The sequence below is a fragment of the Physeter macrocephalus genome, chromosome 11 (assembly GCF_002837175.3).
Source record: "Physeter macrocephalus isolate SW-GA chromosome 11, ASM283717v5, whole genome shotgun sequence".
Lineage (NCBI taxonomy): Eukaryota > Metazoa > Chordata > Mammalia > Artiodactyla > Physeteridae > Physeter > Physeter macrocephalus.
Window position 1 is genome coordinate 7,992,588 of NC_041224.1, and position 17,675 is coordinate 8,010,262.

Sequence of the window (17,675 nt, forward strand, 5' to 3'; positions counted from 1 at the left end):
CGTGCAGGAACCTAACCTGCTGTTCAGAGCAACTGTAGACAGTGTCCGGTGGGGTTTCTGTTTGTAAAGCCTTCAGATATCTTCGTGATGGAAGTTGAGATTGTATTGCCCTCTTCTTGAACTGTCTTCGTCGGATTTAGCTAGTTCTTTTATTATTGTACATTACTTAAGAAACAGATACATAGGAGTTTAGTGCAGTTGATGCGGTGCTACATGCAATCAGTACTAAAAATAATATGCTATGTGCTAGTCTTTTAGAGTTTATTGATTATAATGATGATATTACCCCATGGTATACTGTTTGTTATATTATTTTGAGATTCTAATGGTTAAAATTCTTTAGTCATTTGCAAATGTTTTTAGTGCCAAATTGTTAAGTATGGGATTACAGGGCCCCAGAATAGGCTAGACGCAAAAATACAAGTTTAAAAATATTTATCATTAGTGCAGCCATCTTCTGTCAGCAGGCTTTATATATAGCAGTAAAAGTATATGGGTTGTGGAATCAGGCAGACCAGGTTTGGAGTCCAGCTTTTCAACCTAGTAGCTACATAACCTCAGACACGTTACTCAGCTACTTTTTTGGTCTATAACAGTACCTGCTTGTTAGGGATTGTTGCAAGCTTCAGTGAGGTGTTGCTGCTGGTGGTAACAGCAGACACTTCTGTAGTCTTTACTGCCTACGAGATCCTGATCTAATAAGCACAGCGCATTTCTAAGTCATTAGTTCCTCACAGCCACCTTGTGCAGGAGACGCTGTTACATCTGGCATTCATGTTAGCAAATGACACAAACGGGAATCACCACCAAGAGTCAGCGTGTCCTTATCCCATTCTAGGATGCGTTGAAAGTGTTCCTATTTTTATTGAAATTTAAATTCGTATTGTGTATTATAAACTAGATTTAATTACCTTTTCTGTTCCTTTGTCTTTTCTTTCTTAAAATGTTATTATTTCAATGAAAACTCAGAAGCTAGAGGTGATGATCACCTGTGATGGTTAATAATATTCCCCTTTAGATAAACTATATTATTTTTTTAGCCAAAGGGTGCAACAGTGTAGAGATATGGAGATAGATGGGCACAGTTGAGATCACTGGCACTCTCACTGGCTATCAGAATTTATAAAGGTCCTGTGTTATTCTCTATGCTTTTTAATGCTGGGGCTGTACTTTGGAGGTAAGCTCTGTAGATCCACAAAAGGATAGATCCAGACACACAGGGAGGCTTGCCTGTCATCTGAGTTATGACAATAACGTAAGTGATTTGCACTGCTTTTTCTCTCCGCTAAGTGACTTTGAAGCAGAAGACAGTGTGAAGTCTTGGAAAATAGTTATTGGTCTTTTTTCTATCTTAGCCAGCAAAATGTATTGCTCTTCTGGATTTTTCAAGTTTTGTACCACTTATTCAAAACATGCTTTAGGAAAATTCACAGGATAATAGTAAAATATATGCCGTCTCTGTGTTTTGGTTATTTGGTTTATAATCTTCCATACCACAAGGGCGGCTTGTACTGGGGGACAGGAGGGAGTTTTGCTAGAGTCCTAGACAGTGACAGGTCTTCTCAGAGGACTTCAGGCTACAGTTGACTCAGACAGAATAAAAGAGCTCAGAGTAAAAAGAACTCAGTGAGAACTGTGAAGCATGCAAGTAAATATTTGAACCGTAATGCATACACGTCTTAAAGCCCAATTTGGGGGAAATTGTCGAGCCTAGAATGCTCTTACGTGTGCATGTAAATATCTAGGGTTAACAAAAAAAAACCCTACAGCTAACAAAATTGATAATGATAAAGCTAAACTGGAGTATACTTCATTAAAAGGCAAGAATAGCACCAGTATAAACCCGTGGTCAACTCAAGACGCTGAAGAAGCGCTAAAACGTCCCTTCAGAAAACAGTAGGAATTTCAGCTGTCTGTGAGTGTCCAGGCGCGATGAGAGCTTTGCAGTGAGCCAAACCTCCCGTGGCATCCAGCTCTAGTGGAATACAGAATCGATTAACCCTGAGGAAACACTAGCTGTGTTCTAAGTTTAGGTTGTGGCATAGAAATGCCTTTATATACTGTCCCGGCTTTCAGTGACTTTAGCAAGTCATTCAGTAGCTACTGACACGGAGCCCTTGACGGTAAAAATAAAGCTCACAGCATTGTTGCATCATCTGCCAATAAGATCCCTCATCCAGATACACACACACCTGTATCTACCCTCGCTTAAGGGTCCATTGGGAAACCCCTTCCCGACTGCAGACTGTCCTTTGAGAATCACGCTATTTACCCACACACACAGTTTCACAATTCACACCGCTCCTGGTGTGGCTGGAGTGCAAGGAGCTCCCTGTGTTTCCGTATCTACTTAACAAGTTTTCCTTTGACTCGGCAACTCCACCCCTACTAATGTATCTGACAAATGTATTTAAGGAATGTCCAAAGACATATTTACAAGAAAATTTATTATGATGTTGTTGACAATGCTTAAACACTGGAAACAAACTAAATTTTGTCCACAGGTGATTGGTTAGGTTATATCTGTTACAGTGAAATGCTCTGTAGCCGTCCAGAGGAAAATGGGAAAGCTCCACAGATGCTCACATAGAAAAGTTTCCAGGATATGTAATTAAGTGGCAAAAAACCAAGTGGCACAACAGTATAAAGTGATCCCATATGTGTGTATTTTAAGTATGCACACATACACTTACATATAGGATTGATATTAAATACATGATATATATGTGTATAAGGTGAGGTCTATGTTACAATTAAATAGGATAAGGTTTATAAAATGCTTAGTATCGTGCCTGCCTAGGGCATAAATTAATTAATAAACCTTGCTGTTATTGTTAACCTTGAAAGAGTGAGTTGAGGAAGGAAAAATTGGGAGAGGGGGAGTTTACTAATTTTACATGTTTTGTATTGTCTGAATTTTTTTACAGTGACATGTATTACTTTTACATTAAAGCTAGAGAGAGAACTATTTGCTCTTGGGGCAAGATCTTGGAAACTGTATTCACACTGAAGTATTACAGACACAACACTACTTGACACTTTTCTTCAGATACGGAAGAATTCCCAGTGTGGGCAAAAGAGGAACTCCGGTACTCTCTTGGACAGAGGGGTTTTCCCAGGGTCTGTTAGAGCAGTTTTGGAGACGTGGTTATTAGTTCTCGCCTTGACATACACATCCATGCTTTTGACTGTTTCTTCTTTTGTGTTCTTGGTGGGGGGGGTGTTTGTATGGGAAGGGGTATATATATATATATATATATGCACACCGTTTAAGCATTTAGGTGATTATCTTCTTTCAAGAATGCTCGGAAAATTTAAGGAAGAAGTGGAAAGAATAACTGGAAATGATTGTTGCTCAGCTACGTAAACAAAGCTTTCTTTTTCTCCCTTCCTCTCACACTTATCTTAGCAAGTAAGAATCACACGGCTAATTGTTGAAAAGAGGTGTTCCAGTGACCATACCCCATGAGGTTCTAAATAATTTATCGCATTAGAGTGACTATTACAAGGACTCTGAAGAAAAAATATTGACTATACTATATAATTTGTTTTGGTTCTGTGAGCTGTAGTTATTCAGAATTATTATATGTCTTTATAATGCTGGTGTGTTAAAGTTTATCGAAGCTCATTAAAAATGTGGAAAGGGTGCCCGTTTGAAAACTGAATGTCAGGGTTTTTTTTCCTTCAGAATGACGGACTTACGTATAAACATTACTTAAATCATGTCTTAATTATGTGGGAATTTGGTTAAATTGGTTGATTCTTTCTAAAGTCAGGGTGGAATTAATAGGAAATGCATGGGCCTAATTGACAATTTGAAAATACCTTCATTGTGTTAAACTTGATGATGCATTGCTATTTTATTAGGAGAGATGAACTCTTTTCTTAAATTGTAATGCTTTAAAGATTTGAAGCCCTTGTTCTACATAAGCAGTGTCATGTCATATAAACTCATTACGATTGGAGAAGATGTTTGATGTAGTGGTTAAGGACACAGAATATGGAACCAGACTCCTAGGGTTCACATCGCCACCCTGCCACTTCCTAGATGCTGTGTGGTCTTGGACAAGATACTTACCTTCCCTGTGCCTCAGTTTCCGCTTCTGTAGAACAGGGATATAAGCAGTAGGCGGTAGGTAGATCCTGTGGTCATAGGGCTGCTAAAAGGTTGTTGTAAGAATCAGCGAATCACTCTCCATAAAACGCCCGTGTGCATAGCTAAGCATTTAAGCGTGGCTACTGTTACTTGCCTTTTTGTCCACCTAGTATCTAGTAAGTGCTGTGTGCGTGCATGTTATCAAATAAATTAGTTGCTTACATTTTACAGTCTAAAACTATTGTTGAACGCCAGTGTTTTAAGTACTTCTTAAAATTTCTTTGTACTAACGTGTGAAAACCAGCTTTTGTACTAATTGGTTTTGATTATTTGTTTCTTGTTTGTATTACAGTTACAAACTATAATACTGTGGTAGAAACAAATTCAGATTCAGACGATGAAGACAAACTCCACATTGTGGAAGAAGAAAGTATCACGGATGCAGCAGATTGTGAAGGTGGCGTGCCAGAAGATGACCTGCCAACAGACCAGACAGTGTTACCTGGGAGCAGCGCAAGAGAAGGGAACGTGAAGAGCTGCTGGGAAGACGACGGTGAGTTTAGTTTTTCTGGTAATGTTCTATTCTCCGGATTTTTTTTTTTTTAACATCTTTATTGGAGTAGAATCGCTTTACAGTGGTGTGTTCGTTTCTGCTGTATAACAAAGTGAATCAGCTATACGTATACATATGTTCCCATATCTCTTCCCTCTTCTCTTAAAAAATATATTAACTGAAACGATAGATTGGATGAAAAGTTTGAAATGAACTGTAATTTATTTGCTGTTAATCAGTAGAAGTTCTCCTTCTACTTACCAAAAAGTACATTCTAAAGTCAGTGTGGGATTAATAGGAAATGCATGGGCCTAATTGACAATTTGAAAATACCTTCATCGTGTTAAACTTGATGATGCATTGCTATTTTATTAGGAGAGATGAAAGTTATTTTGACCATAACTTGCATGTAATATATTGATCCATATAATATATTGAATTTTGGTAGTTTTTTTAAAACCAGAATCAAGCTTTCCCTATACTGTTGATGTAATTGAACCTATCTTTAATTTCATATTGTGACCTCAAATGAAGAGTCTACTTAGAAACCAACAAAGTATATTTTGGTATAGTAACATTATAAGATAATTCAGTGTGCAAAAATACCAAACGCAGGTAAATCATGGGAATATTTTTAGTGTTTGTAAGCATCTCCCTCCCTCTCTCTCTTTCTCTCTCTCTCTCTCTCTCTCTCTGTCTCTCACATGGTTCTTTCACTTGCTTTAAATTTCTCCTCGAGTAAATCCTTTACAAAAGTAAAGCACGGTTGAGTGGAAGGAGCAATGAAAGGAGCCTCCACTAGTGCCCTTTCAGTGAGCAGACATTGTGTCTAACCTTCCTCCTCATCTGTCAAATGAACGTATTTTTTCTTCCAGCTCCAAAATGTCTCCTTTCTACTTTTCCCAATAAACTATTTAGCCTATATTGTGAGAATTTAAGCAACAGTGGGATAAAAACAGAAGGATGTGGACGTGGCAGCTGCTCTGAATTAGAGGGATCGGGGATCGGGCTCAGGGGCATCAGCAGAGGCAAAGAGGAGCAGGTAAAGGGACCAAGTTCAAGGTCAGGCAGAGAGAAGCTGCCCAGCAAGATTCAAATTCAGGGAAGTCATCTCAACAGGATATCAAAACTCAGGCTAGACAGTCAGGGGAAATGGGTCAGGTATGCAGGTCCAAGAATCTGAGTAACCAAATGTGGAAGCTGAGATAAGAGTCCAAGGAGTAGGCACAGGGTGACAGGAGTTAACAAATTTTATAGCTAACAGAGGACCTCTGGAATCACGTAATCAGCCCCTCGTTTTATGGCGTTACTCACCTGTCCATTCAGCAGCTCTGCAGGAATGGGGTTGCAAACTGGAATAAGACTGTCTCTGTGTGAAAAGTGCTTACAGTTTAATGTGGGAGAGGGAAATAGGTCACAAAGTCATTATAGTTCGATGTAGGTGTAAATTTAAGAGTTATGTGGAAACATGAGGAAGGAACACCTACACCTGAGAGAGGAGAAGTCCTAGAGGAATTTCCGAGTGAAACAGTGCTGGGCTTGAGTCACAAAGGACCAGTAGAGGTTCAGTAGGCAAAGGAGAGGCAGAGGAGGTGCTTGCAGCAGAACGCACGACATACATGAAACCACAAAGATTGGAACAAATGGGGTTGGCAGAAAATGAGCTCAGAGAAGTAAACAAGGGAAAGACTATGAAGGGCATCATGTGCTAAGTCAAGGAATTTGAACTTTATCCTGGAAGCTATGAGAATAACAGCACTGATATGTACTTTAGAAATAAGTCCGGTAGCAATATGGAAAAAGAATCCTAGGAGCAGGGGTGTCTAGAGGTAGGAGGTAGTGTCCTCAGTAAAGAGGCTTAATAGTTCAGGCAGTGAAGAGGGTTTTTGAACTGAAGAAGTGGGCCTTGGGATGGGAATAAAAGTGAGAGATTTGACAGAAATGTAGGGGGTAAAATGTATTAAATTTGGTTGATTCCATGTAATTCTGTGTAATTGAGAAAGAAAGGCTGACATAACTCCCAGGTTTCTGGAAAGTAGAACCCAGAGAAGTTAACTTGCTTATTTATTATCACAGCAGGGCTGATAACCTGTTAAATTGTAATACTGAGCTCGGAACTTTGGGGAGCAACTATTTCTTAAGTATTTACTGTTGGTAGCCAGAACTGATCCACTGGTGTCATTGATCCGAAGTCTTACTACAGAAGCAAGAAAGAAATGATTTGTCTGGAAAAGGGGGAGATCAGGAGAATGAGATAGAGGTAAAAAGAAAGATGAAAAAATCAATGAAGAGGTTCTGTTTCTGAAAATACTTTGGGATAGATTATTTGGACCAGTGTTCTCACTGAAAATAACTAATGGTATTAAATTTTTAAATAAAGAAAGAAATCTTCTTGAAAGATTTAAAGAGCTAACTAGATAGTTAAGACATTAACGGTTTATAAATCTAAGCGGATACAGGAAGCCATAGAGGTCAGCAGAGCACAGCGTAGAAGACTCTTTGGCCTCGAGGACATTTGCCTCACAAGGGTAACCTAAGATGTGGTTTTCAGGCTTCTGAGAAGAAACAAAGCCTTGGATCACCAAAGAGTTAGTAGCAGATCCTCCCCTAGTATGGACTACATCCTGACTATGATGAACTAAAAGCAAACCCTCTACCACCCCTACCATCCTCAGGAATTAGCAAACAAAATTGCCTTGACTAGGGATTGGGGGAATGGAGGATTGTCTCTGAGAAACAGTAACCACAAGCTGTCATACATTGATTTATAGCTCAGATTCACATTACTGGGCAGCCTGATAAAGTTCAAGCCATAATTGAGTGTAAAGTGGACCTGCTGCCCTACCCATAGACACCAAGCAGAAGCAAAGCCACATCTTTTGGAGGAACATACCTTCATCTTAGCACTGTAGAAGTTTCCCAGATAATTCAGTAAGAAGACAGCAATGTGAGTGAGAATTACCAGAAACAAAAGGAAACAGAAACTGACCCGTAAGGACTTTAACTATCTAATACAGATTATAAAATGACTGTCATGTTTAAAGAAAACATATGCAAACTTGAAATTACCTGCTGTGGTAGGATAAAATACAGTAGAACCAACAGATTTTAAGAACCCAATATAACTTCTAAAAATTAAAAAAATAGAATAATAGAAATTCAAATTCAAAGGATAGGTTTAACACTAAAGTAAACAGAGCTGAAGAAAGAATTAATGAATTGGAATATAGGGGGAAATTTATACTAAATGCAACTCAGAGAGACAGATAGAAAAATCCTGATAAGAGACATGAAGGATAGAATAGAAGTTTCTTCTACTCTTAATTCTAGGAGAAGAGAGAACAGGGAAGCAGCAGTATTTGAAGAGATAATGGCTGAGATTTTTTTCAGTCTTGATGAAGGACACCGGACCACAGATTCAGGAAGTTCAGTGGATCTCAAGAAGGATAAATAAATCTATCCCCAGTCACATTATGGTGAAATTACAGATTATCCAAGACAAAAATAAAACTCTTAAAAGTAAACCCCCCAAATTCAGATTATGTTTGAGACAGTGGCAGTTGGACCGACAGCTGAATTCTCTGTAAAAACAGTGGAAGCCAGACATAGGGAAACGATGCCTGCCAGTACAGAATTCTGTACTTCACAAAATATCTTTTAAGAAAGGAGGTGATGATTTCAGACAAGTTTCAGGCAATGGAAACAGAAAACGTGTTCTCAGTAGACCCTTATTAAAGCAAGTCTTAAAGAATATATTTTAGGCATGAAGAGAGAAATCCTTGATAGAGGTCTGAGGTGTAAGAAGAACAGAGAAAATGACAAGTACATGGTAAAGATAGATAAACAGATAGTATTTCCCATGAAAATACTCACCAAAAAAGTGGGTGTAGCTAAATTTATTGCAGATGATGTAGACTTGAAGGCTAAAAGCATTATTATGGATAACAGGATCATTTTATAATGATGAAAGATTAAATTCACTGATCAGATATTATTTTAAATGTGTTTGTACCTAATAACAAGGCCTCAAAAATATGTGAAGAAAAATTAGACAATCTACAAAGAGAAAAAGACAAACATACAGTCATTGCTGAGGATTTAACATACCTTGGTCAGTCATTGATGGAATAATCACACAAAACCAATGGGGATACAGAAGATTTGAAAAGATATACGGACAGTGTACTTAGTAATTGCAAAATAAGTATTTTTTCAAGCTATTTGGAATATTTGTAAAAATTGAACATATACAGGCTCGTAAAGCAAATCTCAACAAATTTCAAAGGATAAAATCATACAGAGCATGTTCCTTGAACACAATACAATTAAGCTGTAAAATAAGATAAATAGAATGTTATGTTTGGGAGTTTTAAGGAACACACTTTTGAATGTATGTTCATGGATCAATAAAGAGATCATAATGAAAATGAGGAAATATTTTGAACTGAATGGTAAAAATATTCTATATCAGAATTTGTAGGATGTGGTTAAAGCAGTTTCTAGAGGAAAATTTAGAGCTTTAAGTACATATTTTAGGAAAGTTTCTGGCTCAGAGTTAATGCACTAATAAGCATCTATCTTAAGAACTTAGAAAAAGAACAGCAAACTGAGTTGTTTGAAACTAAAAGAAAACAAAACAAAATAAGTACAGTTAACTCTTGAACAACGTGAGGGTCAGGGTGCCGACCCTCCTTGCAGCCTAGTCAGCCCTCCGTGCTTGCAATTTCCCCCCAACCACATGTGTGGTCCCCGCCGTGTGTACTGTCCCCCCATGCCTGCAGTCCCTCAGTGCGTGCGGGTCCCTCCGTTCGTGCAGTTCCTCATCCATGGATTCAGTCAACTGCAAATAGCTTAGTATTGTAGTATTTACTATGGAAAAATGTCAGCATGTAAGTGGACCTGTGCAGTTCAACCCTATGTTGTTCAAGGATCAACTGTAATATAAAATTGAAAATAAACCTACAGGGGACTTCCCTGGCAGTTCAGTGGTTAAGAGTTTGCCTTCCAATGCCAGGGGTGCAGGTTCGATCCCTGGTTTGGGGAGCTAAGGATCCCACATGCCTTGAGGCCAAAAAACCAAAGCATAAAACGGAAGCAATATTGTAACAAATTCAATAAAGACTTTAAAAATGGTCCACATCAAAAAAAAAAAATCTTTGAAAAAAATAATAAACCTACAGTACAAAAAATCAACATAAGCAAAACTTTATTCTTCGAAAACATTAGTATTTACAAACCTTTGATGAGATTGATCAAGGAAAAAAGAAAATATAAATAGCTAAAATCAAGAATGAAAGAGTGGACATAACTACAGATACTACAGACATTAACAAGTTTACAGGGGAAATGTGGGACAGGATATTAGAAATTCTTAGCCAAAACTGGCTCAGGAAGAATTGGAAAACAGGAATAGTTCTATAACCTCACCACAAAGGAGTGGTGAAGATATGGAGCAGCTGAGACTCTTAGGATTGCAAATGCTATGCCACTCTGGGAGGCAGTTTGGCAGTTTATTATAAAGTTAAATATACACTTAGCATATGACCCAGCAATCCCACTCCTGGGTATTTTCCCTAGGAAAATGAAAACTTAGGTTCACATGAAAACTTGTACGCTGATGTTAGAAGCTCTATTCATAAGTTCCAAAAATTGGAAGCAACCCATTGTCCTTCAACAGGTGAAAGTGTAAGGAAACTCTAGTACATCCATGAAATGGAATACTACTCAGTGATGAAAAGGGACAAACTACTGATACAAGCAACAACTTGGATGAATCTCAAAGGCCTTATGCTAAATGAAAGAAGCCAATCTCAAAAGGTTATATATACTGTTTGAGTCCACGTACCTTACATTTTCAAAAAGACAGACTGTATGCTGGATAACAAATCAGTAGTTGCCAAGGGCTAAAGGGAAAGTGTGACCCTAAAGGGATAGGTGGCACCAGGGAGTGTTGGGGTTAATGGGACTCTTCCGTGTCCTGTTTTTGGTGGTGGTTACATGAATCTACATGTGTTAAAATTCATAGAACTGTACACCAAAAGAAAAAACAGTAAATTTTTCTACATGATAATTTGATATGTGTACATATGTGTGTGTATGTATATATATAAATTTTTTCCTCCTCTACAAAGAAAACTAGCCCAAATGACATCACTGGTAAATTCTTCTAAATATTCAGGGAGATAATAACTAGAATTTTAGACAGTGCTTCCAAAGACTGGTGTAAGAGAGAAGATTCCCCAACTCTTTCAATGAGGCTACCATAATCTTGATACCAAACCAGATAAGTATAAGAAAGGAAAATTACAGACTTGCTCAGAACACAGACACAGAAATCCCAAACAAGATATTAGCGATACAGTATACATGCATGTACTTGTATGAAATGCAAGGTCAGAATAACATTTAAAACAATTTAGGGACTTCCCTGGTGGTCCAGTGGTTAAGACTTCACCTTCCAGTGCAGGGGGTATGGGTTCCATCCCTGGTCGGGGAGCTAAGATCCCACATGCCTTGTGGCCAAAAAACCAAAAAAATATAAAACAGAAGCAATATTGTAACAAACTCAATAAAGACTTTTAAAATGGTCCACATCAAGAAAATATCTTTACAAAAATAAAAATTAAAAAAAATAAAAATTTAAAAATACCATTTAACCCAGACTTAAGGAGAACACTCAAAATTCACTTCAACAGACACAGAAAAAAATGTTTATTAAAAACTCAGTACCTGTGAATGGATATCATAAAAACTAATGAATTAGGTACTTCCTTGATCTAAGGAAGTATGTCTATGTAAAATCTATCACAGACATCATGCTTAATGACAAAATGATGAGAACATTTCCTTGGTGATTAGGACGTTTACCACTCTCCTCAGCCTTCTTCTGGGGGTGCTGCCAGCGCAGTAAGACAGAACAGACCCAGAAAGATAGCAGTTAAAAAGGAAAGAACAACTCTCATTATCTACAGACGATACAACTGTATATGTAAAAAAGAATCTACAGATAAATTATTAGTACTAGTAAGATAATCTGACAAATTTGCTGACTACAAATGATATACTGAATTTAAAGTCATCCTTATACATCAGCAAGAGTTAAAAAATGAAAATAGATGTGGAAGACCACATGAACAAATTATAAACCCTTATTAGAGGCATTAGCAAGTACCTCAGTAAATGGAGAAATCTATCATGTTCGTGGATTAGCAGACTCCATCTTTCGTTACCTAGACCCCAGACTTTATTTGGATCTCACAGGTTTGCCCACTCACGTCCTCCTGTTCCAGGGTCCCGTCTGGGGCACACATTGCATTTGGTTTGGTCTCCTTAGTCTCCTCCGGTCTGTGACAGTTTCTCATCTTTCCTTGTTTCTCGTGACCTGACAGTTAGAGGAGTACTGGTCAGGTACTTGTAAAACATCCTTCAATTTGGGTTTGTCTGATATTTTTCCATAATTAGACTGAGGGTGTGGGATTTTGCAAAGAATAACTTGGTAGAGTACCCTTCTCGTCACTTCGTATCAGGGGGCACACAAAAGCCACAGGACATCACTGTGATTTCTCCTTTTTTATTGGAGTCTAGTTGATTTACAATGTTGTGTTACTTTCAGGTGTACAGCGAAGTGAATCAGTTATACATCTACATATATCCACTCTTTTTCTTTTAGATTCTTTTCCCATATAGGCCATTATGGAGTATTGAGTAGAGTCCCCTGTGCTACACAGCAGGTCCTTATTAGTTATATCTATTTTACATTTAGTAGTGTGTCTGTGTCCCGGAATCACTGTGATTTTTAACCTGGCGTCTGAGGAGCCTGGCCAGCGGGCTCGTGGGCAGCAGGAGGGAGGGAGCGATCCGCAGACGTGAAGCCAGAGAGGCAGTGAGATGCCAGAGCACTGAGAGGTCCTAGAAGCTACTGGACACACTTTTACTCTTGTCGAAATGAGGAGACACTAGAAGAATTTGAATGGAGACGTGGTGTGGTTTGATTTTCATTTCACAAGGAGCACTCTGGCTGCTGTATTGAGAAGAAACCCTAGAGGTCAAGGGTAGGGACAGAAAGACCGGCACAGAGTTATTACAATACTCCAGGGCAGTGGCTTGAATCAGGACAGTAGAAGTAAAGGTAGTGAGGGGTACCAAGTTCTGGTTGTACTTTGAGAGTGGAGTCACTAGGATTTATTGATGGATTATATCAGGACTGTGAGAAGAAGAGGAGTTTAAGATGATCCCATGGTTTCTTCCATTTTACAGTTAGGGTTGGAGGGAGCTGATTATAACACATTTATTACTCGTAATCTTGTTGGAACCAGTCCCACTTGTACCTGTTTTTGAGTCTGATTCTGTCTTTTGTCATGTCCATTTCCCTCTGTCATCCAGCAGTATGATGAGTAGGGCCAACGACAGACCTAGTGGCACTAGCTTTCTTCTGTTGTCAGCATTCTCTAAACCACCACTTTTTAAATAAATTTATTCAACCATTTTTTAATCCATCGATGTCTTCAAAGTAAATATCATATAACATCATGCCTCCTAGTAATACTTTAAAAAATGGGTATGAGGCCAGTTTATATGACTTTTTTTCTTTGAACCCATCCCGAATGCTAGTGGTCAATGTCTTCTTTTTCTTAAGTCCAGACAACATAGTACCTTTATAATCTATTCTAGAAAACATTCTCAGGATGGAAGTTAAATGTCTCTGATCTGTAGTTTACAAAAGGAAGTCAAAGGTAGACTATGCAAATTGAATGATTTTGTCCATATCTCCTAATCTCCACTGTTACTCAAAGGTCATAACCAGTGATCAGGTCAGTGATTTATCTTCAAAGTCTTTTATATTTTCTGAAAATAATTTTGTATGAGCCAGGAGACCAAGTGTTCCTGTACAGTGATGTATCTATCATGAGTTTGATTCTCTTTTGCTTCTTGAAATTCATACTTTCTGGAAGAGAAGATCAAAACGAATTCTTTTAGTTCCTGGCTGCCTGTGGGATTTGAATCCAGACTCTGCAACATGACAGACCAGGGCCGGTATGGTCCAGCTCCACCACGTCTTCCCAGGCTCAGTGTGGTACCACGCCCTGTGTCCAGCCCGTTCCTCTAGGCTTCCGTATCCTGTCCCCTCTCCTGGGCGTCCTTCTGTCCTGTCTGTCTCCTCCCCTGTGACCCATTGTCTGACCCCCGCAGACACAGTGAGCGAGTGTCAGCAAAGCTGCGTCTGTCTGTCACTCTTCCACATCGTGCTGTGGCTGACTGATGACTCTGTTCCACCAAACATTCCTGAGGCCACACACTGTATCATAGTGATCTCTGTCTGTGACCACTAACGCCTAATACGTTTTAGATGCTTAAGAAATCTCCTGCAAATGAGTGAGTTAAGACATAAGACGTTTTCCTTTTTTTATTTTTTTTTGTTTTTTTTTTGTTTGTTTGTTTTTTGTTTTTGCGGTGCGCGGGCCCCTCTCTGTTGTGGCCTCTCCCGTTGCGGAGCACAGGCTACGGACGCGCAGGCTCAGCGGCCACGGCTCACGGGCCCAGCCGCCCCGCGGCATGTGGGATCCTCCCGGACCGGGGCACGAACCCGTGTCCCCTGCATCGGCAGGCAGACTCTCAACCGCTGCACCACCAGGGAAGCCCTCCTTTTTTTTATTTTTAATCTTCATCAATTATACCATCAGTTTCCAGAAAATGTTTTTCCCTTCCTTGCTTTCCTTAACATTTTGAGAGCTTTAGTTCTTCTTCATTTTTTATCTTCCTGACACTATTTGGACCTTACGTTGTCTAAACTCCTGTATTCATCCTTGGTTATGTGACATTCTTTCTGCTCTTTGTAAATTTACTTTTGAAATCTGAGCAACCTGTAAGCTCCATCTGGGTGGCACTTTCTTTTCTTTTCTTAAACTTTTCTTATATAAAATATGAGTAGAGATTAAGGAGTTTTCTTGGCTGGCCCATGTATAAGGCATCTACGAAGTAGTAAAATAAGATAATCACTTAATCCTTTATCAACCGTTTTAAAAAGAACTATAGAGACTTCTTCTGGTAAGATGGAATAGATATACTTCTCCCTATTTCTTCTGCTAAGTACAGTCAAAACCTGTGGATACTACATGCAAACAAGTGACTCTGGAAGGTAGAGGGAAGAAGGCAGGCTAGTTGCCTCAGGACCCGAGGAACAACCCAGCAGTGAGTCTCCTGGGCTTTCTCTTAGCCGCTGTGTCCCTCGTGGATGAGACCCTCCACACCTGGTAAGAAGGCGGCTAGCGGACACTAACCGCTCTAGCCTGGCCCCAGGAAGACGGCAGCCCCACCGTCCCTCCTCAGCAGCAAAGGCTAGTGGGGGGCCCAGCCTTCCACACTCGCCGAAAGGACCCTCCCCCCACGGTGATGTCAGAGACCAAGTAGGGAGCTGGGACTGGGGTCCCCACTCAGCAGCAGTGACCATGGAAACACCATGGAAACTGCGCGGGAGCCTGGCCTTCCATGCTACCACCCCCAGTGGCGACAGGCATCCCCCCCGCTCCTGCTAGGAAGCCTGGTGGAGACTGACGGCTTTCACCCCCACCCGCAGGGCCGGCGGAAGCCACGTGGAGTGCCGTGATGAGGCGCCTTGCCCTTCTCGGCCAGAGTGGGATCAGGAGAGCCTGGCAGGGGCCTGGACCCCACCCGCTCAGCCGTCAAGAGCAGCGCCTCTCCCCAGGCGGGGAACAGAGGCTGAGGGAGGAGCCTGCACCTCCCCGCCAAGGCCCAGAATGGGAGCGAGCCCGCCTTCCCACGGGAGATCCAGGGTTTCTGTCTCCCTCCAGAATAGCTGGATGTCTAGGTGTCATTCAAAACTCATTTGTCACACTGAGAGCCAGGAAAGTTTCAACTGAAGTAGAAAAGACAATCAACAAACACCAGCACTGAGGTGACAAAGATGCTAGAATTATCTGACGTGGGTGGTCATATGATAAAAAGTGCTTCAACTCCCAATTGTGAGCATGCTTCAGACTGAAAGATACAGTCTTCACAAAGAAATAGAAAATACGAGGAAGCACCAGGTGGAAAATTTAGAACTGAAAAATACAGTAACTGAAACTCAGAACCTCAGCATGCAGACTCCGTAGCCGCGTGGAAGGATGGGAGGGGAATCAGCGAGGTTGCAGCTGGAACAGGCGAACCGCCCAGCGCGAAGGACACAAGGAGACAGGCTGCAAGAGGAGCAGAGCCTGAACGACTCCTTTGGGTCTGACGTGCCTGTCGTCAGAATTCCAGGAGAGAAGTAAGAGGGTGGGCCTGAAAAGCATTCAAAGAATTAATGGCTGAAATTTTCCAAGATGTGGCAAAAGACACGCACCCACACCCCAAACAGGATAAATCCAGAGACCCAGGCCAAGGTGCATCATAGGCTAACTCCAGAAAACTAAAGCCAAAGAAAGAATCCCGAAGGTAGAGAGAGGAGATGCCTTTACCTTGAGGGGCAAACAGATTAAGTGACAGAGACTGCTCATAGGAAACCATGGAGCCAGCCAGAAACGGGACACCTCAGATGCTAAAGAAAAGAATTGTCAACCTGGAACTCTATATCCTGAAAAGAGATCCTTCAAGGATGCAGAAGAAATCAGGACACTTTCAAATGAAGAAACACTAAGAGGGTTTGTCCCCAGCACACCTACGCTAACTGAATGGCTAAAAGTAGCTCTCTGAACAGCAAGGAAGCGATAGAAAAGAAATCTTGGGACATCAGGAAGGAAGAAAGCACAATGGCAAGAGTGAACATATGACTACATGCAGTAGAATATCGTCTTCTGGATTTTCCAATTACGTGTGCTGACAAAGCAAAAAACATGAGTGTGGGTAGGTAAAATTAATGAAACAGAGTAAATATCAATACTTTCTAATTTGTATTGTGTACAAGCTACCTCAAGTTCTGTTTGACCAAATCTTATGGTAAATTTGATACTCAAGTCATAGGGTATTGAGAATTACACATTAATTCCTACCTGAACATAACTATTTTCATTTGAGCCATTATTGTTCAACATGCATTGTTTAGAGAACATATGTTAAAGAGACACTGAAAACTACTTAAAACTCCTCTAAAGAAAAAACCCTCAATTTGAAGATACATTCCTTTCATAAATAAACGATATTTCTAAACCAACATAAAGGGCTAATTCTAGGCTTTACCTCACCTAATTAAATAAGTAAATAAAGGTTTATGTGTGTCACACCATGTTCAAAACAATCTTGCCTGACCAAGTAGAACAAACCAATAAACATAAAACCGTTCTTTTGATAAATAGTTTTGACCAAAGTGAAAAATCAGTATCAGCCACTGAAAACCACAAGTCTGGATAATTCTGCCATTCCACCACTTAAAAATATCCTTTCCCACTGCTAGAGTTTAGAATTTCATCTGTGAAAAGGGGCACAGCAGATTTGCAACACTGCCCAGGAATGCAAGGCAACCAAGACTTTTTGCTGGAATATTGGTTCAGAATCCTCAATAAATTAATTTAACTTCATGAATATCCAGGTTAGTAACTGTTACTGGTTTATTCAGTTGGCTACCATTAAGTGGCCCTTAATCATTCATTCAAATGAAAGTTTATGTAGTGAGGCCTCCAATCCAGAGCACTTCTACCCTTGAATTGTTTTTTGGCTCCTCAAGATGGCCCTTGTGGCTGAATTTGAAAAATTATCTGTCAGATTGGACCTGGTTGACCAAAGCAGCCGGCCCTGGAGCAGGGGCAGAACACTTGAGTTGCGGCCAGCGGCGCTCGGCCCCGAGGCAGGCAGCCCCGCCTGGCTGCCGTTTCTCTCGGGGGCCCTGTCTCCACTGCTGGTCTGTGCTCTTTACTTTTGTGGTGCGTCCTGTTAATAAACTACCACCCAGTGTGACAAAACAAACAACAAAACAAGGAAGGAAAGCTACAGGAGCCACACCATCTATGCCAATTAGTTACTTTAAAGACTTTTAAGAAAAAGGGGAAACAGTAAAGAAGAAAGCAGTCAGTGACGTTTAGCTGTGCCAGAGAC

The 17,675-nt window shown here is 40.2% G+C and overlaps 1 protein-coding gene across 7 annotated transcripts in view; it reads left to right on the forward strand.

Moving 5' to 3' along the window:
* Nucleotides 1–17,675, forward strand: part of ZEB1 (zinc finger E-box binding homeobox 1) — a 199,596-nt gene that overhangs the window by 113,344 nt on the left and 68,577 nt on the right. For all 7 annotated transcript variants that reach the window (XM_024116384.3, XM_024116385.3, XM_055087716.1 and 4 more), the window contains one exon: nucleotides 4,449–4,649. In XM_024116384.3, coding sequence (XP_023972152.1) covers nucleotides 4,449–4,649 — 201 coding nt within the window. Of the gene's footprint in view, nucleotides 1–4,448; nucleotides 4,650–17,675 lie in introns of those variants that run through there.